Below are 20,652 nucleotides of genomic sequence, written 5' to 3'. Positions count from 1 at the left end.
GCCTGGGGGTAAAGGATATGGCAGGCAATGTCCCTGGATTACGACGCACTGCAGCAGCGCGACGGGTTGCATCGGACTGCAACGATTCATAAGAATTAATAGATCATTCAAAATGTACGTGATATATACCTGAAGTAAACGTTCGAGCGTTTTATTGGACTTCAAGAGAAGGTCAGTGTACAGAAGATAGACTTGCACAAAGACACACTTTTTGAAGGGTAGACTGTGCTTTCAGCGCAGTAAGCACAGCGGGTGGAGTGTTGCATATATAGATATCGCGACCAGCGGTCGTGTAAACCAGGTGGCGTGAGTCAGGTGAGGGCATGAGAAACTCGACATTCTGAACGTGAAAAGAGGCGAGGAGCTGGCGAGACTCGAAGGCCCACAGTTTGATGCTATGATCCTGGGAAGCGCTGGCGAGGAGAGCACCGCCAAATGAAAGTGCTAGATCGGTGACACATTTGGTATGGCCTTCGAAGGGAACTCCGACAATCTCCAGCGTCAACGCGTCGAACTCGTTGATCGTTATAGCTTCGTCATTATCCGTGAAGTTGCATGCTGCTATGATGGTTTTATTTTTGTTGGTCCAAAACACTGGCGCAAATGTCATGTTCGAATTGCCGCCAGATTGACCTGCTCTGATGTCCAAAGTCTCTGTGTGAATATCCCAGACCTCAAGGCAGGTCCCCACCTCTGACTTCACTGCGAGCTTCTGCGAGTCTGGTGAAAATAGAACTGCGCCCGGCCAATCAACGATCGCGAATGGACCAGCGACGAGTTTACCGGTGTCCAAGCTCCATATTCGCGCTGTAGTATCCCATGATCCGCTCGCCAGCAGCGTGCTATCTGCGGAGATATCAATACAGGCAACCCTCTGTGAGTGGCCTCGAAATTTTTTCACGATCCCCGTCTCAACTTCACAGGCTTTAAGCTCCCCAGTGTCAATCTCCCCACCACCAGTAGTAACATATCGACCATCCCTTGATACCGTCACCGCATACACGCCCTCTTCACAAACATTCCGCGCCTTTGTAATCTCTTTACCCTCCTGTAAATCCCATCTTCGAGCGGTCTTGTCCCGAGATCCGCTGATGATCTGCTTGCCATCTGGGAAGTAGGACATGGATGAAACACCCTGTTCATGACCCTTCAATGTCATTAGCGGTGTCAAACTCATATTGGTCGCCAAAGCTGGAGGCCGCGTCGATGTAGATGCCATGACCTATATTTTTGCAAGCGAGATTGGCAAGTAACCAGCTTGCTGGGGATGGACTATTTAAATGCGTCTGAAGGAGTGGCGGTAAGATCTCCTCGTATGCTGCAGGCCTACCGTTGATAGTAGTAGTTTTTGAGATCCCCAACTCAGCCAAGAGCACTTTGCGTCCTAGACTTGGAGCTGATCGTCAGTTGCTGGAAGTTCAGATGAGGGTTTGATGTTACCAAGAGGTTGTTAGGAAGAAGAGAAATTCTTAGATGTGAGGCCCATCACACACCGGCGGTTTGGGGATTTCGCCTTGGGCAATATTTTAATCGAAATGAGAATGATTAATTAGCCATTTACACTTTGAATTTCACTACTGGAACAAGGGCAAATTGCGACTGAGGGGAAAATGCCGATGCATAATAACCCATTTCGACACCAATTTAAGTGTTTGAAAAATTCGAATTTTTTCCTTTTCGAAAGATATTGGTCGAAATATTAACTTGTTTATTTACATTTACCCACAGATAAATCCAAAATTTTGATGCGCAGCAAAATGTTCCAAAAAATATTACATAATAGCTGGCGCTTTGCCACCCCAGGAAAGTTAAAATTTGCCCAACGTTGAAATGCGCCGGGAAAATGCAAAGTTAATTTAATTGTGAAATTTAATGGGCATTCATTGGGCGATCACTGCACATTCATTGGGCGCTCACTGAGCGCTGAGCATTCACCGCGCCAAAAAGTAGTCTACACTTATGTATGTAGAATAGATCAGCGTCGATATGTGAGTGTGAGTGTGACACTGCGTCACGAAGTGACTGCAGGTATTCATTCATTGAAAGCGCAACGCATCATCTTGCTGACTTCAGAGATTTAGTTATCATAAGCAAACACTCATCTTACCACACTTTCGTCTTACCACGACAATCATGGCTGATGTGCACGAACATGTGAGTTGTAGCTGATCGTTGCATTTAAAGTTCTGACGCGTTTCTGCAGGAAGTTGACATTAATCAAGATGATAATGTACGTTCTACGGCAGTGTAAGTGGGGTGAGTTAGCTAACGATACATCAGTCTTTAGATGGGGAGGTTGGGGAGATGGAGGAGCAGGCTGGGGCAGAGGAGCAGGCTGGGGTAGAGGAAGGGCGTGCCGAGACCTTTGCCGTTACACGATCCGCGATGGTAAGTCCAACTGTTGGTCATCTCCGTTAGCAAATTCTGATATATCTAGATGTTATGGGACTACGCACAGGAGATCGCACAAGACAGGACGGAATTCGCGTATGCTCATCCAGAGGCGCCTCGCCCCGCTCACCCGCCCATCCAGATGTCGCGCCGCGACAAATGCCTGCTTGCATTGATGGTGGAGGATAGGCGTGAGGCGGTGATTCGGCTATGGGAGGAGTTGAATGAGATCAAGCGCCTGTTGGGTTTAGAGAATATTTAGGACAAGCACCCACCAGACATCGCCAGTATACGCCATAGCCATTGAATACATTTTGTGATTCCTTCAAACGCTCCGCAATGCGCAGGCGCATACGGTTCATCTTAACCTAAGGGCCGAAGCACGTCAACATTGACAAAGCAGGAATAAAATGCTGCTTACTCTTGTCTCGCCCCGATTACCAGGGACCTTTGGCGCAGGAGGAGGCGCTTTCGATTTGTCCTCCTTTGGTATCGAATCCTGCTTCTTCACCTCCTTCTTTGACTCTTTGGGTCCTTCTGGAGGGGTGCTGCCACTCTGCTCCTCAGCAGCTGACGGTGCGGGTGGCTCTAGTGTCGTCTTGTCCAGTTGCTGGCCCTTGGGTTCTTCAGGATTTGTCTTCGGCTCCTCAAGAGCAGCAGATGTCGAATAACACTTACAGCCAAGGATAGGCATGTCTGGTTTCATTTTGCAAACCCAAAAGTAAAGTCCTCCCATTGTTGGGCTATGCGCAAGGTACAATGACTTGCTTACTACGTGCTACAAATCTCTGCGAGACTTAACGCGATCAGAAACATAAAGAAACTGCATATCTATACAGAACATCAGCTCGCATTGTTGTCAGGCTTCACGATACTTCCATACACAAAATCTGCACCGCGGAAGACTATTTATTAGAGCACATTGACTTCTTTTCGTGTTCTGCCAAGAACTCAATCCTATTAATTTGTGAGACCGTTGAAACGTGTCAGAGAGAAAGGGACACGCACAGGACACAGAGACACGGCAACGATGTGTTGTGGAGAAAAGTTCCACCGTGCGAAGTGCGACACTACCCACTCAGGCCTGACGACCTCAAGGTGATCAGCGAGCGATGACGAATGTAATTGAGCCGGGAAGTAAGGATAATGGCGAAAAGGGTCTGGGTAAGAGTGCAGCGGGAGGTGGTTGCTGCACAGCAAAGCCCAATCCATCCTTGGTCCTGAAAATGTATCTAATGGTTCCTGGTATTTGCGTGTGCATAACGCCGTCAGGATAGTAGAGAACCAGGCTGTTTCCCACATGAGTGGATTCACGAGTGTAGATTGATCCCTTGTAAGTTACGCGGGCATGCAGGACGGCTCGCTTGACCTTAATGAGAGATCGGAGGTCTGCCGGAATATCTTCATTTGGTGTAGTAGGTACTAGGGAATCTTCAATTATGGCGTCGACTGTGGGAGAAACAAATCTGTCAAATAAAGATTTTACATCTCTGAATACCGGAGGGCAGGAAGGCCGGTTCAGCCAGTGCTTCAACTTCGCAGCCTTGATGTGTGAGGAAAGGAGCGTTGATTCTTGCTGACCTTTATCAGAACTAGCGTTAGAAGGTTCGTACGAAAAAAAGGTGAAACTGTCACCAAAAATGTGGTTAATTGGCAAACGCTGCAGCTGTCCGATGAGGCGCTCATATGGGAAGCACCACCATGACCGAACAGGACCGAAGAGCTGCAGATAGTCCCAGACGTGCAATGCCATGTGACCATTAGTACGATGGGGTGCATGGGGATGTAAAACCTGTAAGTCTCGTATCCATGCCACAATGTATCCGTGATACGCTTGTGCTCGAGCGGCTGTCATAAATCGCAGACATGCAATATGAACTGCAGAGACCAGGGACATGGTGTGATCGAGGATGGCACGACGATTGGCTGAAACTTCTGAGGTTCGATGTTGAGATCCTTCACCCATAAACTGACCAGCGCTATGGGTAAGTACACAGTCGTCAACGTGCGCCATTCGTCTGCTTTCAGGGATCCAGCTCTGGCTTCTCCGAAGTTGTATGGGACTGATCGTAATGAAGATGGCGTATCTGTCGTTCGAATAACATCGACGATGCGTTGCATGACTTCAGGGGTACTGATGCGCAATCTCGGCAATTCAATAGTAAAAGGCTTTGTTCGACGCTATAAAGGCAAGTGAAGCGGCAGTTTGAGAAGGTGTGCACGAAGACTAGAAAAACGACACACCCAAGTAATAAGTGACCTTACCCAGTGAACCTTGTAAACCTTCTTTCCAGGGTGTGCAACGTCTGGCCCAATGCCCAGTTCTGCTGCCACGAACTGAAGGTATGCGACCTTCTTCAAAGAAAGCTTCTTCTCCAACTCAGTCATGTGGGACTCGATGAGTTCAGTGTCATTGCCCTCGAGGTCAGGAATCGCTGCGGTAAGGAGGCCGCGAATGTACTTGATATTCTTGACATCTTTCTCACAGAAATCTTCAGGCTTGTGGAGATCGACGTCGGGAAAAGGATGATGGAAAGCAGGCAGAGAATCAGTCTTTCGCTGCGCTGAATCAGCTGTAAGACCCAAAAATTCCCGGAAATGATCGTGCGCGAGACCCTCGAGTAGACAATGCATAGTGTCAACAACGACTTGATGAGAGGGATCCCAATAAGAGAGTCTCCAAAGCGTTGACCATCGCACCCCGTGTAATGAAAATAACTTGTTGCGCTCAGCAGAAGTGCTAGCATTCTTCCACAGCTCAGCAAGGCGACGCATTTCGTTCTTGTCCCAAAGAACCCAATCTGTAGAATGAACATCTGTTCTACCACAAGTCGATCTGTGAAAGCAATGACACGCAGTGCAATAAAAGTGGCTTGTTGGACCAGCTAGCTGAGCAGCCTTTCTCACTGCTGGAAGGTCGCACACTAGACATGCTATGATGCTGCACGTGACCCGACCATGCGCCTGTAGAGCTGTGCGGGAGAAACGTATCCCACATTCCCAACTTTCTACGAAGTCGTCAACAACGGGATCAAGGAAGTGGTTCAACTGATCTCCTGAGGGTTCCGAAGGTCCTGGAATAATTCCGGCCAAGTACATGTTTTCTGGCTTATACCGGATATCGAGGGGGAGGTTCAAGCACGCGCAAGAGATTATTCCTGTGGAAGTCGATGCGCTCCGCTGGAGATTGCCTTCGATGTTGAAGAAATCAACGTTGAGCGTGAAAGCGAATCGACCTTCAATGCCTCTATCGATAAATAATGATTGCGTCGGACCCTTGAAATTGCGAAAAAAGTCGGCGTCCCAGACATCTTTGATGATATGCGGCGGCACGCTCCCAAGTGAAGCTAGCAAATTATCACATGGTGTGTCCATTGTAGCTTCCAGGTCGGGACGAGACAGCAGTCCAGCGAGGTAGTCATGGAAGTGATGATAAACAAATGATTTTATTGGTTGCAGTTGCCCACTAGAGGAGCGCTGCAGTAACGATTCGCCACAAGGTGCATCCTCTGGCTTCGGTCTGTTAGAACAATTGAGGGGATAGCGCGCACTACTTGAGTCAACATTGGCCCTCGGTTTGAACGTGCAATTGCACAAAGGACAGACCGCGTAGGTGGTGGTCTGGCCGTCAAGCTTGAAGTGTGAAAGGGCAGCCTCCATCGTTCGGGGGATTTGAGAATGTATGTTTTGACCACGAGACTTTGAATGAGGGTCTGGGCTATCCATGGCAAGGCTCAAGATGAGCGAAAGAACGCCCATCAGAAACTCCCCGTGTCTGCGACCAATGCCGAAAATGACGACAGACACAGCTCCTAGGAAAAGGGATACCTGGGCGATCTCGTCGCAGTAATCAATGGGCGGATTGTAATGATGTGCTGCGTCTGATGTTAGCGGGACAAGCAGAATGCGGGAATAAACAAAACTCACAGGAATCAAATTCGACTGACTTAGACGACACGGGAAGCCCATCTTCCTTGCTGAGAAGAATTTTTTGCATTTCATCACAAGACGTCTCTAGCTGAGTCCTGCGAGAGATGGTGGAGGAGACCTTGTTTTTCACTTTCGCAAGGGCCCGGATCATCGCAGACAGCTCATCACGGATGGAGCGCAATACATCACAAGATGTTGAAAGGGAAAGCCGGGTGCGAATCCTTTCCATTCGTGACTCCATTACGTCCAAAGCCACTTCAGCTCTGGACCAGCGCTGCATCTCAGCAGCCTGCAGGACGCGGGTGATATGTCTTTGAAATGAAGTAAGTACACGTGACGTGTGATATATGTATCGGACTCACGTGTCGTTGCCAGTGAGTTCAGCATCCAGGTGGGCATTTGCCTTGCCTCGTTGGACTTCCGAACGCGAAACCCACAATTTGTGGTGACCATCTGAATTGGCTTCATTATCGGTTAAGGTCATAGCAAATAGTTCGGCGGCGAGATCGTCCACCGGTGTCGACATCTCGGACTGATGTGTTGGGTGCTCGCCTTGTAAATATTGAGGAGACGGTGTTTCGCGATCTAGGCTGGGATGAAGAGTTTGCCGGGCGAGATGAAGTATGGAGCTTGTACGTTCAGACGAGGTCGCCATGTTAGCCGCGTGCGCTAGATGTACTTGCTTTATGGTGATGGGCAAGTCTCTGCCACCGACATTTCTGGGCACACCATCCACTCCGACATCGCAGCATTGTGCGCATTTGCAAAGGAAAGTTCGGCTAGGCATCTAAATGAACATTAGATGATGATTTTGAAGCCATTGCTGATCTTACCTCTTGATAAGATAGATGGTGTGTTGACGAAGGGTTATGTACTGGAAAAAAGGAGTGAGAATCTTAGACTCAGAAGGCACAGGGTGTACTTGCCAAAGTACAATGTTCAATCGCCTTGGAGACTTCTGATAATGACGCTCAGCGCCCGCTTGTGCAGCGCTCATCTCTGAGCGGTGGATAACATGAGGCAACTAGAACACAGTTGAGTTCGGGGCGTTGCTGAACAGGTATAAATTATAATATTAATGCTTACGACTATTCGATTAAAGCGGACGACGAAGCCTTGGCCTCAGCATCCCCAGCTCGGGTTTTCTCGGAGTTTTTCCCCGTGCCAACTATGTCATTTGTCATTGATCGAGTCTTTGTAAATCTATATATGAACTACCTTCTACTATGTTCTAATGAAAAAAGATACAACTGTAACTTGACTGTAACTGTAGCGAATTGTAACGAGTAGTCAAGAAGAGAGCTAAAGGGAGCCAAATTAGGTGGAAGGAACGCATATGTAGTGAATGACTACCATTATCAAACTCCGCCAAAAATTCAGGCTCAGCAGGCACAGTGCAACACTGCTGATCATGCGAGTGCAAACTGCAAACTGAATCGAGCCAGTTGCGATAGTGATTTCGCAAAGTTAAATGGTAAAAAAGGAAAGTAGACTCGTGAAGCTGTATGAGAGAAATTTTCGACATATAACGTACAGTGCAAAACTTAACACCCAGCGCCCACTTCACTCAGCGCCCACTCAATTATGCAATGTCACAGATAGTTCGACATCAGCAGCAACAACTTTGCGCACAATATCAACAAGATCTCCAGCAGCGAGGGCGGAGTAACCTCGCATACTAACACGTTTGACTTCAGGGAAGGCTTGAATCCACTGCGCTGACAATGCCTATGGCCACGATGAGTATTGAAACAGTGCTCAAACAAACACATACCAGTGTATCTTCTGCAAAAGGAAGGGATGTCCTTACAATGTCTGAAGAGTCGAACGCCAAGTGTTTGACGCGCACTGCTGATTGGGTGCCCGGCCAAATCATTGCCGAACGGGAGTGAATCTGTGAAGGTAGAGAAATGAAGAGATATTCGACACTGTCACAACGGTCGACACATTGTAAAACTGAGCTAAGATAGTCAGGTGATGCGTCATGAGCTTGCAATGAAAGTGCAAGGCAAGTGAGGGTGGGCAGTGTACGGAGACTCCGAAGGACTGGAAGGACATGGGACAAAGGTCCATCTAGCTTAGATATAGGGAGCGTCAAACGAGCTGTGATTCGATTGGTCCTCCAGGTACCACAAGGTCGCGGAACGATACAGAGTGTATGGATAGCAGGGTGGCGGGCCAGAAAACGAATAAGAGTAGACGGTGCGCAATCAGCGTCAACTCGGAGTTCGACGAGCGCTAAGATGGTCAAGTACCGCATGAGTTTCTCCCAGTGTGCAGAGCTGAGTTTGATGTAGCTAAGTCGAAGCTTCTCCAAATTGGAAGAACAGATAGTCTGGATCGTGAAAGGAAAGAACTCTGGGGAAAATAACACCCCCGAGGATGCCTCAAATGCTTTGAGGTGATTCACACCCATGTGCCCGTGCATTCGGGTGAGTCTGGTGACACCCGATGAGCCGACGAAATGGTAAAACCCCATGCACGTCAGTTCTTCGCAGCCAGAGGCACGGATGTTCTCGAGGAATGTAAGGATTTGGGGGGAGAATTGGCGAAGCGAGGATGTCGAAATTCCAGAAAAGTGTGATGTATTGTATCGATTTGTGAGGGACGGATTGGAGGAAGTGCAAAAACGCAGATAGCTGCGAAGCTCGCAAATCAGAATTCAACCAACATAACATCATACGTGGGGGACGGAAGGCATCCATCTGTATCCCAAGTAGACAAAATGTCAAAGCTGGGAGAATCTACACGGATGTGAAACAGGTCCCTTGGGGAAGTTGGAAAGTTCCGGTTGGAGAAGAAGAGCGGTCCGGCAATTTCTCTCAATAGAGAACAAACTTGTGCTACACAGCGCATATCCCGTGCTCCCAGAAGAGCAACGATAAGAACAAGAATTTCCGCAGGCAGGGACCAAATAAACGCCGTGGTGTTTCAAGGTTCATAAAGTTTTACACGCTTCATTGAGAAGGGATCGAGTTGAGTATCCGCTTTGCGCTTCAAGAAACGTCAGACTGCAATCGAGATCAGTAGAGCACAATATATACGGCAAGTCTTTGCATACCGCCTCCCTGTACAAACGCTTGGCTACGGGGTTCGTAAAGTCGGTGTGACAACGATATATAGTTGAGGGTTGTAGCTGTGTAGCAATAACCTGGTGGATATCACCCGTGGAATAGGATTCCAGGAGACGTCGCTTTCGAGGGGATGCCGAATCATCAAACTCAATGTTACGCTTCGAGGATTGCGCAGTATCCTGCGGACTAGTGCTAACGTTCTGTCAAACAGGGGTCAGTGAAAGCCTATAAGCCTACATATTTGATAAGCCTCACCATGCCAGATTGTCTACCAGAGATGTGACTTATCGAGTTTCCCATCGTAAAATGTTTGAAGGTAATCTACACCTGCTCCCTGCTTTAAATGACTCGAAGTCTGAGCGCAGAGGTTTATTGTTTGGACCCAAAAGGGCGAACGTAATGATCGATCCATGACGAGGGATAAAACAGAAAGACTTTGTTTAAAAAAGAGGGGATATACCAGAGATTTAATCACTTGCAGAGGGAATAACCAGAAGGTTCTGACAATGATAAATCATGATCATGATCGTTACCTTGTAAAAGTACGACTACTTACGGAAGCGAGTAGGAAGAAGCACAATTGAAAACTCATGCGGGTGATATAGCCCAGAAACCGTAACAACTGCCAGGGCCTGACTTAAGAGCGACACGAAAGGTGTATCTGATAACTCACTATGTCGTCCGCATCACCTCGCAGCAAAACCGCTGCAGCTCATCGCAAACGCTTCAATCCCTACATTCGACCTTCGTGAGACATGAGTACATCAAGAAAACCAACCACAGCACCTCTAGTGAGGAGACTCGCTATGTATATCGAGAATTACGAGGTTCACCTAGAAGATGCAGTAAGTAGATGAAAGATATGAGAGTTCGTCATCGAACACTGACATGAACCTTCCCAGTTGTGGATGGGATCCGCCATGGTCATCGACGAACCCAATTCGCCCGACGGGACGTCCGTTCCCGATACAAGACTTGATATAGTGGCCAGTAACGTTAGTATAATTATATGATATGATAACAAGCTCATGGACTAACATCATGGTGTTTCAGGCGCTAATCACGTCCAATGCTGCCAATGACCGTCAAGCTGTGGGACATGTGTCTCCGAAGAAAAGCAAACTTATGCGCAGTCTAGAGAAGGTCATCAGCAAATGTATTGAACGTCACTGTAAGGCGGGTCATCCGACTACTGACCTCTTGCGCGAGCGTATCAGTGCAGCATTGGAGGGTGCATTGGAGGGCATAGAGATAGACAATATTATGTCGGATGGCTCCAAAGGTGGAGAGAAACGCAAAAGTACGACGGCAAACAAGATGTGAGGCAATAAATTAATATCGCAGTAATGTTGATTGATTTTGTTAGTTAGAAGACTGACGATGATCCATGCAACATAACACGTACGATTTGCAGATTGTTTTCCCTCGGAACAATTCTAAGGGAGAAATCAGAAACTTTGGGATTAAGAAATAAGCCAGGTGCGTCGACAGACCTTGATGTACTGCAATCTCCCATGAACGCGCATTAGGTTCACTTGCTGGAATGCCAGGAGGGTATCCAACTGAGATGTTGACAACTTAAGTGACTGCGCAAGCTTGCTGTATCATATACATGTCGTGCTAGTAGCGGAAAGAAACCATGAAGTCCGGAATCGGTATTTGTAGTGAATGACGAATTTGTAAGTGTAATGGTGGAAACTGTCAATACCAAATGGAAACCGAAAAGAAAGCTGATAATGATGTAAATTAGTGCAGGTTGCACCACATATGACTAGATGACTTACATATGTATTTTAATGAGAGAGGGAGCGCGCTATATCAAAGCCATGATAGTTTATAGTACATAGTACAGGTTACAGGTGGTACAGGTGCGGTGCAAGGTTGATACAAGGTACAAGGTACAAATCACGAACAGCAGTACAAGAAAAGGAAACAATCCGGGATCACCTGCGTGAAACCATAATTTCAATTCTCTGGAACTTTTCATTAGATACCTTGAACGACGGACGTTGGTCGCTCAACCACGATAAATTGTAGAATAATCTAGGCAAACCTGCGACTGCTGGCCAAACAGACTCCCGCTTGGCATTGTGAAGACGCTTTGCGGGCTTACTTCCCCTGGGAGTGAAGACAGCTGCCCCCGCTAAACGCTGTTCGTCGATGATTTTCATTTCATGACTGAAATCAGCTCTCCACGGCATCGTCTTGAGCCGAAAGACTGGGAGTCCGCAGTCTTCAGTCTCGCTCTCATCAGAGCTCATTCCGTCTTTATCCAGAGTCTCCACGATGGAGTTCAAATATACCCACACAGGTAAATCGTCCTTTCGGCTCGCTTTCCGGTCACTGAGCAGGGCTGACGTGACCTTCCGGCGGGTTTCAAATTTCTAAAAAAAACAAGTTAAAATCTGTCCATTCTACAAGGGACACATGCAAACGACTTACTGTTGTTCTACGAGATAGGACCCTAGCTATCCGTAACCGCTCGTTCGTGTGATCCACCAGGCGATCTCCCACTTGTTGCATAGTCTCGTGAGTGCCATCACTGGCGACCTGAGGACGGGCTTTTCTCCAGCACTTGCGGCATTGATCGAATTTAAGGGTGATATCACGTCTGATTGACTGCTGAGATCGCCCGGTCCAGCGGTTGCTCTCCTGCATGGTCATATACAGGGAACAGAGGTGATCGATGACCTTTTGATTCCAATCCGACTTGTGCGTGGCCGTCATATCCCACTGCAACGCAAGCGGGTCAGGACCGGGGCCTATGCCGCCTACGAAAAGCGATACGGCTTCGCGCGCTGCTCCCTCGTAAAGCATGTACTCATCATCTTTTGTGAGATGGAATGTCTCCTTAAATAAATCTCGCACATTCGCCTGAGGTTTGATTAGCAAAGCCGTTTCAAACGGCGAGTCTCTCACCTTGTTTTCTCGATGCTGATCATCGGTAAAATATTCCAGAGGGTTCAGGGATTTTACGTCTCGAGCGAGGTCTACTAGGGGATGTTTGTTGACACTGGAGAGCCTTCGCGAGCGCCTCAGCGAGCATTCCGACCGTGGCGTCTTCGATAGGAAGATTCAAAAGTGAAGTTAAGCGAAGTCCATCCTTGCTATTATCAGTGATGATAGGTTCGTCAACAGGGGATTCTGAGAGTACATCAGGAATCTGGAAAACGATGAGTAGGATGATACAGAGGTGTAATACAGACGTTGACTTACTGGCGAAAACCCGATGATGTTAGTGCAGGTAGCAACTGGTTTTTTGCCTACAACATGACGCCATGAAGGAGGCAACGCAGGCGTGATAGTTTTTGCCTGTCGAATTTGATTCTACGGAAATTGTTAGAGTTCTTTATACTAACACTCTCGAGACGCACATCTAATGAAGCGATTTTGGAATCATAACCAGCAGTCAGGCGGGCTAATTCCCTTTCATTCTGAATCAGTTTTCTGCCTTGCTAAGAGAGTCTCGCGTTGATGTAAAGCATCTTTCTCTGCTAATAAGTTATCTCGTTCCGCGCGTGCGGCATCTAATAAGAGATCTCGTTCCGCGCGTGCGGCATGTTGCACCTCTTCAATGTTAAGTGCCATTCGGTTCTGTCAATAGAAATCACGACAAGTCCAACTTGTAAAATTAGGGATCTCCTACCTGGATCAACGAGACTTCACTGCGGTGCTGCTGTTCCAATGAGGCGAGGGCCTCAACTTTCTCGAGCTCAAGATGTCCGTTCTTGTCACGATACTGGTCAGCGATTGATCGCATCTCCAGTTCGCGGTAATGAGCGTTGGTCTGGAGGCGAGTGAGACATGAATATATTTTGCGAAATATTGCCTTACCTGCATGTTGCGCTTTCGAACCAAAAGCTCATGGTGGCTATAACATAGCTCACGTACATCATCACGCAGCTTGGATGACTGATCAATTTCCTTGAGAACAACTTTGGTGGGCTAAGTAAACGTTAGCTCAGAGATACAAACTGAGGTACCAAAAGGCTGACACGCTGATCGTCCTCCTCTCTCATCCTACAGTGCACCAAAGGGTTGTCATGCTGATCCTCCTCCTCCTCCTCCTCCTCCTCCTCTTCTTCTTCTCTCATCCGTAGCGAAAGCCTGACACCCTCCTCTTCCTCCTCTTCCTCCTCTTCCTCCTCCTCTCTCATACTCATCCTAAAGTCCTCATTGGTCGGGGTAGGCTCGGGCGGGTAAGTGTGGATTATCGCAGAGGTAGTGGGCTGAGATGCAGGTGGATATGTGTGCACAGGACGTAATTCCTGGAGCGGGTGAGATTCGACATTGATCAATTCCCCATCGGAATGTGGGGAAAACAAAGCTATTAAACGGGACATCTTGTCAAGTCTCACTCAGCGTTTGAACAATTTATCTTAAAAAAATACTCGCCTCAATGAGGGATCACCCAATGTCCGGTATCACGGAGGTTATAGGTGTGAAAGAGGTTACTACCTTGTTAACAGAAGTTCGGACTCATTCGATTGATTAAATCGAACTATTTGAGATACACGTTCCATGGAATCACTCAATTGTGATGCTCAATTGTGATGCTCGGTCTACTTGTGGCTATTATTCTTCTTCGCGTGCCTTTGTCGCTCCTTAGCAGAAAGATTTTTCAATTGCATTTGTATAAGATCTCCCACTGGCCAGCGCCCCATATAGTCATTCAATTCCGGAAATTGAACGACGGCCTGAATAGAGGTCAGTAAATACAATTGTAGAACCCACAGACATACCTCTGTCTCAACAGAATTCAGTGCTGCAGGCATTTGGCTTGACTTGCTCTTGCTAGTGTCGCAATGTTTGTCGATCGATCGGTGGACAAAGTCCTATCGTGGGTATGAATATGAGATTGGTTCGAAAGCATAGACCTCACCCTTAACAACTTGAATTGACTAGAATCCCAGTTGAGTGCCCTTTCCAGGTTGTATCCCCCACGAGCCGGGCGCCCTGCTTCGCCGTCTGGTTTGGGGATTTTGGAGTCGTTGGAGTCCATTGATAAAATGGAAGAGGAGTACATTGACATCTTTACCGACTCGCCATTCCCGGAAATTTGGTCTGCTGAAAAAGAGACCGCCTTGGTGAATTTGGGAGTAGGGGAGCGAGAGGTGACGAGTTTGGGAGTAGGGGGGGCCAGCGGGGACTGGTAGGGTTGAAGTTGTGAAGACTCGCGATGGGGCTCGAGTGCGTCCGCGAAGTGTATGGGTAGAGAATGCCTATCTCTTCTTGCGGAGAGATTAAGATGAATGATGCTGTCGGATAGAGTATCTCTGTGTGATATGTCAATAATGGAAGTTGCTGCGGGGGGACCATCCGCCTGATAGAACGGGGGGACATGTACACAGGTATGAGGCATGCTGGACTGGTTCAAACTTACACATTCGGAATGTCTTATCACTGCCGTTTGGAAGCATCCTTGATCGGGAAATCAGCGCTCAGCGCCCGCCGCTAGAGAACAAAGTTATAATTAGTAGTGTTAATGTAGTTTCGCTTCGCTTCGAGGATTTCTACCTTCCATTTTACCAGGAAGATGTTGTCATGGGTTGCCTGTTGTCACCAAGTGTTTGTAGATATACAGTCCGACTATTGTATACGGTCACCCATTAAAGACATCCGAAAAATAGAAATCAACTTACATCGTAACCACCAATGTTTTTTATGCCTGCTAAAGCTTGCAAGGAATATCGCCTTGAAGGGCGCCTGATTGGGCACAAGAACACCATCAATTGTTTGACTATCTCGAACAATGGCAGTCTGTTGGCAAGCGGTGGTAAGTTCTTGTAAATGCGTCAATTTCACACATAGACCTACTAGGAAATAGGCTCAGATGGCATGAGAATTTGGGACCTCAAACGGCGACTTCAACTCCCATCTCCACGCCAAAACATGGGTCTTCAAAATCCAGTCGATCCCGTGACATGTGCATGCTGGATCACCCGCCAAGAGGCGGTACGCGAGACATTGTGCTATGGCACAGGACTAGGATTCATCGGAATCTGGCAGCAGCAAGGCGAAGGTATAGAGGACTTTGACGCCAAAGTGTCAAGAAGAATCGGCACAGGTAAAGAAATTATGTGCATTACCTATGATCACGCTGGAGACGACACTCGCATTGCTACCCGGAACACGGGACAGACGTGTGCAGTTTGGTCATTTGATTTCAAAGGACCATTGATTCCGGTTTTCAGCATTGAGCTAAATAGTACGATCCACGCACGATACAACTTCAACCGCACTGCAAGTCGAAATATATTAGTCTTCGGGATGTATGACGGAGAGGTGTAGGTCGATAACTGCGATCCTCACAATGAGTCTAACATACCTTGCTTGTAGGCATGCGCTTCGGGGCACAGACGAGTCATAATTGCTATGAATAATGCCGGACCCCTAATGTGAGTGATATCATTGGATAAAAATGGCATTCCTTTACATTTCACCAAGCGGGCACGCTTCAGTGGACAATGCTCAAAACACTGTTCCTCATTGACAATGTGACGAATGGATTTATGCCTGCATCGACTGGACGATGCAGTGTGCATCCGAAGCTACAATACCAACCCAATCAAAATGTTTCCAAAACAAGTAGTGTTTGGCAAAAAAGACTGACGTGGTGGTGGTTGGTGGCAGCGACGCAGGCGTCATATATGTTTTCGATAAAAATGAAAGGAACCCTCAAGCAAGTTTTGAAACATGCCGAACAAGGTGAGAGTGCAGACTGTTACAGTGCGATAATATTTTTACCCATAAGTTAGCGGCGCCTGACAGACTATAAGACTTATGGACGGGACTCACCACAGTATGATTGTTGGGGCAAACATCTCAAAACAATGCGGAGCCAGTCATCTCTATCTGGAGCCGCCAACAGGAGAATCTTGAAACAGCACGTCCACCACTGGGGAAGGCTCTCAAAAACTTTGTATGCGGAATCCGTACAATTAGCTATCGCAATAGCGCTGCTTTGCATATGTTAGCCATGTCGTATGTCATATTTCGCATGAAACTGCAGAAGGTGGTGACTTACTCAATTGCAGTGTGTTACAATGACCACAATCGATCTCATTCGAGTCGTTGGGAAATATCTGGCGAAACTTGGCTCGACCACGCGACCCAACTAATGAATGATATTCACACCTGGGTGGAGCAATATATTGAGCACCGAAGGAGGAGCAATCATTATCTCGAATGAAAATAAGTTACTCACTAGGCAGAGGAAAGACTGCATCAAACATGGATGGCATGCGAGTCGCAGGCTGTGATTCTTCTCGGTATGTAAGTTGCTGTATTAACGTATTAATATAGTAGACAAGTTATGCATGTTGGGCGCGAAATACCATTTTCATTCATCGTAATGCGATGTGCGGGGCAAGCGCCAATACTTGACTTCCTCGAAAGTGTTTTTGTGATTATTGTTGAGACATAATGACATCAAGTCAATACGCTATACACTTATACAATGCACTGAATTCGATACATGTACAGTACAATACACTATACAGGACACTATACAGTACGCTATTCAGTACAATAGATGTAGGGTTATTCAGATTCAACAGTTCGGAAAGGTGTTAATTGCTGACAAGGCAGCCATTATATAGTGAACGACTACATAATTATAAACTCCGCCGGAGAATTCCTGATGCGCCCGACACAACGACACAACATGTATGTTTACATAATAGCTGGGTTTCAATTGCAATAGTCATTCTCTATATTACAGTGGGCGTTTGCCAGAATGACTCCTTTTCCGACCACCCACTCATAATTACAATGAGCGTGAATAGTGTATATACGTAGCGGGCGATGGACTAGTACTAGAGTCTATCACTTATTTCATTATATTCCGCATCAAATGCGCTTTTGTAAGTTATTTGTTAGTGGGCGAGCAGGACTTGGACCACTCAGTACTCAGTACTTGGCCCAAGAGTCAGAAACAAAAACCGGGCTATCATGGGTCCACCAATCATTGTTTCATGTTTCAAATCCACAATTCTGCAAATAATAATATTCACAGTCCACACGTAAGCTAGTCCACAATTAGTCGTTCACTACAAATACTGATCTTGCGCCTCGATGGTTTTCTTTCCATTACCACTACCTCGACACGACATAACAGGCACGAATAGCAAATCTTCCAATGTTACATAGTGTAGACTTTTCGTAGGCACATACTCATTGAACACAGTGTGTAATTTGTCAAGTTCATTGTGTAATGCTGCTAAATTAATTATGGTAGAACTAGTACAGAGCGATGTCCAAACGCGCTGCATCAGATGATGACACGCCTTCCGCGAAGCGCATGAGAACTGATGAAGGTAAGTAATGATAAGGTGTTGTCGATATTGTTGTTACGCGTATCGCAGGGAGTCAGACAGCACCTCTGAACGATGAACATGCCTGGAGAATTATGGAGGACTTCCTCACTACCGACATGACATATCCTAAGATGGAGGAAGTTTTTCTATCATACCTGGGAGATCGATATACTGAAGGCGAATGGAAGGAAGCCCGAGATGCATTATTCTCCAGTGACGGTGACGACAATGTCGCCTTAGAAAACCTTCGCGCCATAAAGGCGAAGCACATATCCATATCTCCGGCCTCTTGTGCACCCAAAGATCATTCTGTCACGGACAGGCGATTGTCCCAGGCGCACGTTCGACCTACGCGCAGACCAGCCAAAGTAAGTGAAATGTTATGATATCTTTATCTATATTCACATAACATTTGCAGTCAAAAAATCCCTATCTCAATTTGTACGCAGGAGAAGATAATGAGGAGGATGAGGAGGATGAGGAGGAAGAGGAGGATAGCGCCGACGAGAGTCACTCCAAATTGCGGAGTGTTACATGCTTGCCAGGATCCTCATCAGCCACGAGGTTCGCTGTGGTTATCGATGGTCTCGCCAATAGAATTGAAGATACACAGCGTAACACATCTCAAGATCACCGGCCTCTTCCCCCAATATCTGACTTGATTACTTCGGCACTATCGCAAGATGGGAGGATGTATCTAGTTCATGTTCACCGTAAGTCTTTCTAAAGACGTAATTTATCATTCATCACTCATCAATCACAGGAAATGTCACAGACTTCATTGCTCAACACCTTCAGAAGAAGAACTTCCGCGTCACAGTGTCGGCTTGGCTAGCAGGTCAGATTTACTGTGGTGGCGGACAGTTCTAAGACCATCACCGATGCCCTTCCTTTCTCACTTTACCTCGCCGTAAAAAAATACGTCATTGTATCGGATGAGGAACGTCAAGTGGTCGAGCGGTCCTGCAGAAAACTCCCCAACCCAGCGTGGGTGAGATTCAAGCATGACAAGTACAAGGGCGACATAGCCCAAGTCTTCAATTCGAACTTACTGAATGATATGGTCGCAGTCTTGGTTCCCCCATGAGAGTTTCCCTATCCCATGCCTCGGGGATCTCGCTCACTACTCGACCGATCTCGCCTTCTGAATGGGGACGCGGTCTCCAACATTAATTGCGGTGAGGAAGTCATAGGATGGACATACAAGGGAGAGAAATATTACATGGGCCTCCTACTCAAGACTGTTCACCGTGATCGCCTAGAACTTGTCATTTGTCCTCATGCTGATGACATTTGGCTCCACCTACAATCTGGGTGGGGCCAACCCTTCCTCAAGAAAACTGTGGTTATGTTCTCTATGCAGTTCTTGCGCACAGGCGATTGGGTTAGAATTGTCAGAGGAGACCTCAGTTCAGAGACCAGTCAAGTCATCTCAACAGATCATCCTGCTAATTCTGCTACCTTGGAGTTGACCTTGAGTGGTCGCCGAAAGGAAGTCGACATCCGATTAGATGACATAGATCGCGTTTTTTGGGTTGGCGATACAGTTCAAGTGATAGCAGGTCCATACTTGGGCGTGGAAGGGCACATTATTCAGATGGCAGATGATACATTTCGCCTTTGTCAGCACGCCTCGAAGGAAGAGGTTAATGTCTCATCATTCTCAAAAAATACTGTCTGACACAACACACAGTTAGAAGTTTCCAAATACTACCTAGATCGTCGCCCGCTCAGTCACACCCTGCAAGCACAGCTGCCAACTCAGCAATTTTTCAAGCCCCCCCCCTGATATTGATGCCATTCAAATTGGTGACTCTGTAAATGTGCTTGTTGAGGAGCACATGGGGAAAACTGGCATCGTGCGCTGGCTCTCCAAAGGAGGGAACTATTTGTGGTTTCAGGATGGATCACTGATTATTCCAGTTCCCATTGTAGCTGCTCAGCGAATCCCCAACCTCCAAACTCTGCAGTTTACACAAGACAGAGGTTATGATGTCAGGCCTGGAGATGTTGTGAGAGTCGCCTGTGGTCCAAATTATACGACAAAAGGCGTCATTCGAAGGGTTGACTTTATAAACGCTCACTTAACCCTACTCTCTGAGATTGATCACTCACTAGTTAGTAATTTTAATGATTCGCCTCGTGCATGTCTAACTATGATTTCTGACAGGTCAATGTGCCCATCGGATTCGTGATCAAATTACAAAATGCCAGCTTAGATTCCTTCAAAAAAGACATCAGGCAAGAAGTTTTCATTATTGGCAGTGACCGCAAGGGCTACCAAGCCACACTGTACAGTTTCTCATCTGAGACTTGCACTGTTGCCATTCATGGGCAGCAGCGCACCACGATTCAACTCAAGGATGTTGTTACTAGGTAAGCAACACGTACATATATGTGCGAATTAATTCTAAGTGTATACAGGTATGGAATGAGGTTGAACGGCATCATGCTCGAAGGAACTGAGATGTTATCTTTCTGCGAGATACGCAGAAAATTGTACTTGGCCCCACCACCTCGAAGCGTCACCCCTCCCCCTGAAAAGATCCATTCCAGCTTGTCAGCTTCCACCATAGACAAGTCATCATCCACGTGGACCACCTGGACCAGCAGCTCTGAGGATATTGTCACGGCAGGCAACCCTTCTAGCCTCAGTCCCTCACAGGCTGCTGCGCCCGACCCCTGGAGTGTCAATATCAACGACGTGCTGGATGGCACTGATGGAGGAGAGAAACCGAAAGAGAGTGAGTTCTTCAACAAATCGTCACAGCATTCCCACTTATTTCATTCTAGCCCCACTAGCTTGGCTGATGAACAAGGAATTTTCCTACACATTCACAACCTATCACACGATGTTGAAAGTCTCGCCCTCTTTCATGCGAGGCAGGCTACACAATTGATTCGTGTCAACAGCTTGTCCTGACCCCTTCCTCGGCCTT

At 47.1% G+C, this 20,652-nt stretch overlaps 9 protein-coding genes across 9 annotated transcripts; 4 read left to right on the top strand and 5 right to left on the bottom strand.

The window, feature by feature from the left end:
* Positions 1–2,133: 2,133 nt before the first annotated feature.
* Positions 2,134–2,567, top strand: DFJ58DRAFT_731017 (uncharacterized protein; the record flags this gene model as incomplete). Its single annotated transcript, XM_041385977.1, has 5 exons — positions 2,134–2,154; positions 2,204–2,230; positions 2,281–2,388; positions 2,438–2,487; positions 2,534–2,567. 5 exons carry the CDS (start codon positions 2,134–2,136, stop codon positions 2,565–2,567), a joined length of 240 nt encoding a protein of 79 aa, XP_041240908.1.
* Positions 2,568–2,599: 32 nt separating this feature from the next.
* DFJ58DRAFT_731016 (uncharacterized protein) lies at positions 2,600–3,085 on the bottom strand (the record flags this gene model as incomplete). Its single annotated transcript, XM_041385976.1, has 3 exons — positions 2,600–2,629; positions 2,685–2,759; positions 2,813–3,085. 3 exons carry the CDS (start codon positions 3,083–3,085, stop codon positions 2,600–2,602), a joined length of 378 nt encoding a protein of 125 aa, XP_041240907.1.
* Positions 3,086–7,899: 4,814 nt separating this feature from the next.
* DFJ58DRAFT_731014 (uncharacterized protein) lies at positions 7,900–8,749 on the bottom strand (the record flags this gene model as incomplete). Its single annotated transcript, XM_041385975.1, has 2 exons — positions 7,900–8,049; positions 8,096–8,749. The coding sequence occupies 2 exons, from the start codon at positions 8,747–8,749 to the stop codon at positions 7,900–7,902; spliced, it is 804 nt and encodes a 267-aa protein (XP_041240906.1).
* Positions 8,750–9,317: 568 nt separating this feature from the next.
* On the bottom strand, positions 9,318–9,695 carry DFJ58DRAFT_731013 (uncharacterized protein; the record flags this gene model as incomplete). The annotated part of the gene is made up of 3 exons (XM_041385974.1): positions 9,318–9,332; positions 9,383–9,595; positions 9,651–9,695. The coding sequence occupies 3 exons, from the start codon at positions 9,693–9,695 to the stop codon at positions 9,318–9,320; spliced, it is 273 nt and encodes a 90-aa protein (XP_041240905.1).
* A 506-nt stretch (positions 9,696–10,201) lies between these two features.
* Positions 10,202–10,718, top strand: DFJ58DRAFT_843872 (uncharacterized protein; the record flags this gene model as incomplete). The annotated part of the gene is made up of 3 exons (XM_041393013.1): positions 10,202–10,240; positions 10,298–10,390; positions 10,449–10,718. 3 exons carry the CDS (start codon positions 10,202–10,204, stop codon positions 10,716–10,718), a joined length of 402 nt encoding a protein of 133 aa, XP_041240904.1.
* A 950-nt stretch (positions 10,719–11,668) lies between these two features.
* Positions 11,669–12,263, bottom strand: DFJ58DRAFT_629018 (uncharacterized protein; the record flags this gene model as incomplete). Its single annotated transcript, XM_041381168.1, has 2 exons — positions 11,669–11,779; positions 11,838–12,263. Coding segments are annotated over 2 exons (537 nt in total), but the record flags the coding sequence as incomplete, so codon positions are not given.
* Positions 12,264–13,993: 1,730 nt separating this feature from the next.
* On the bottom strand, positions 13,994–14,382 carry DFJ58DRAFT_634519 (uncharacterized protein; the record flags this gene model as incomplete). The annotated part of the gene is made up of 3 exons (XM_041381255.1): positions 13,994–14,092; positions 14,138–14,230; positions 14,278–14,382. Coding segments are annotated over 3 exons (297 nt in total), but the record flags the coding sequence as incomplete, so codon positions are not given.
* A 3,267-nt stretch (positions 14,383–17,649) lies between these two features.
* On the top strand, positions 17,650–18,583 carry DFJ58DRAFT_843869 (uncharacterized protein; the record flags this gene model as incomplete). The annotated part of the gene is made up of 4 exons (XM_041393012.1): positions 17,650–17,713; positions 17,762–18,081; positions 18,132–18,426; positions 18,477–18,583. The coding sequence occupies 4 exons, from the start codon at positions 17,650–17,652 to the stop codon at positions 18,581–18,583; spliced, it is 786 nt and encodes a 261-aa protein (XP_041240901.1).
* Positions 18,584–18,815: 232 nt separating this feature from the next.
* Positions 18,816–20,613, top strand: DFJ58DRAFT_731007 (uncharacterized protein; the record flags this gene model as incomplete). The annotated part of the gene is made up of 6 exons (XM_041385973.1): positions 18,816–19,358; positions 19,407–19,412; positions 19,462–19,830; positions 19,884–20,089; positions 20,138–20,457; positions 20,507–20,613. 6 exons carry the CDS (start codon positions 18,816–18,818, stop codon positions 20,611–20,613), a joined length of 1,551 nt encoding a protein of 516 aa, XP_041240900.1.
* Between the last annotated feature and the right edge of the window lie 39 nt (positions 20,614–20,652).

The sequence above is a fragment of the Suillus subalutaceus genome (assembly GCF_016647625.1).
Source record: "Suillus subalutaceus strain FC151 chromosome Unknown DFJ58scaffold_98, whole genome shotgun sequence".
Taxonomy (NCBI): domain Eukaryota; kingdom Fungi; phylum Basidiomycota; class Agaricomycetes; order Boletales; family Suillaceae; genus Suillus; species Suillus subalutaceus.
Note: the sequence above shows the minus strand (reverse complement) of the source record. Positions and strands in the feature narration are given on the sequence as shown.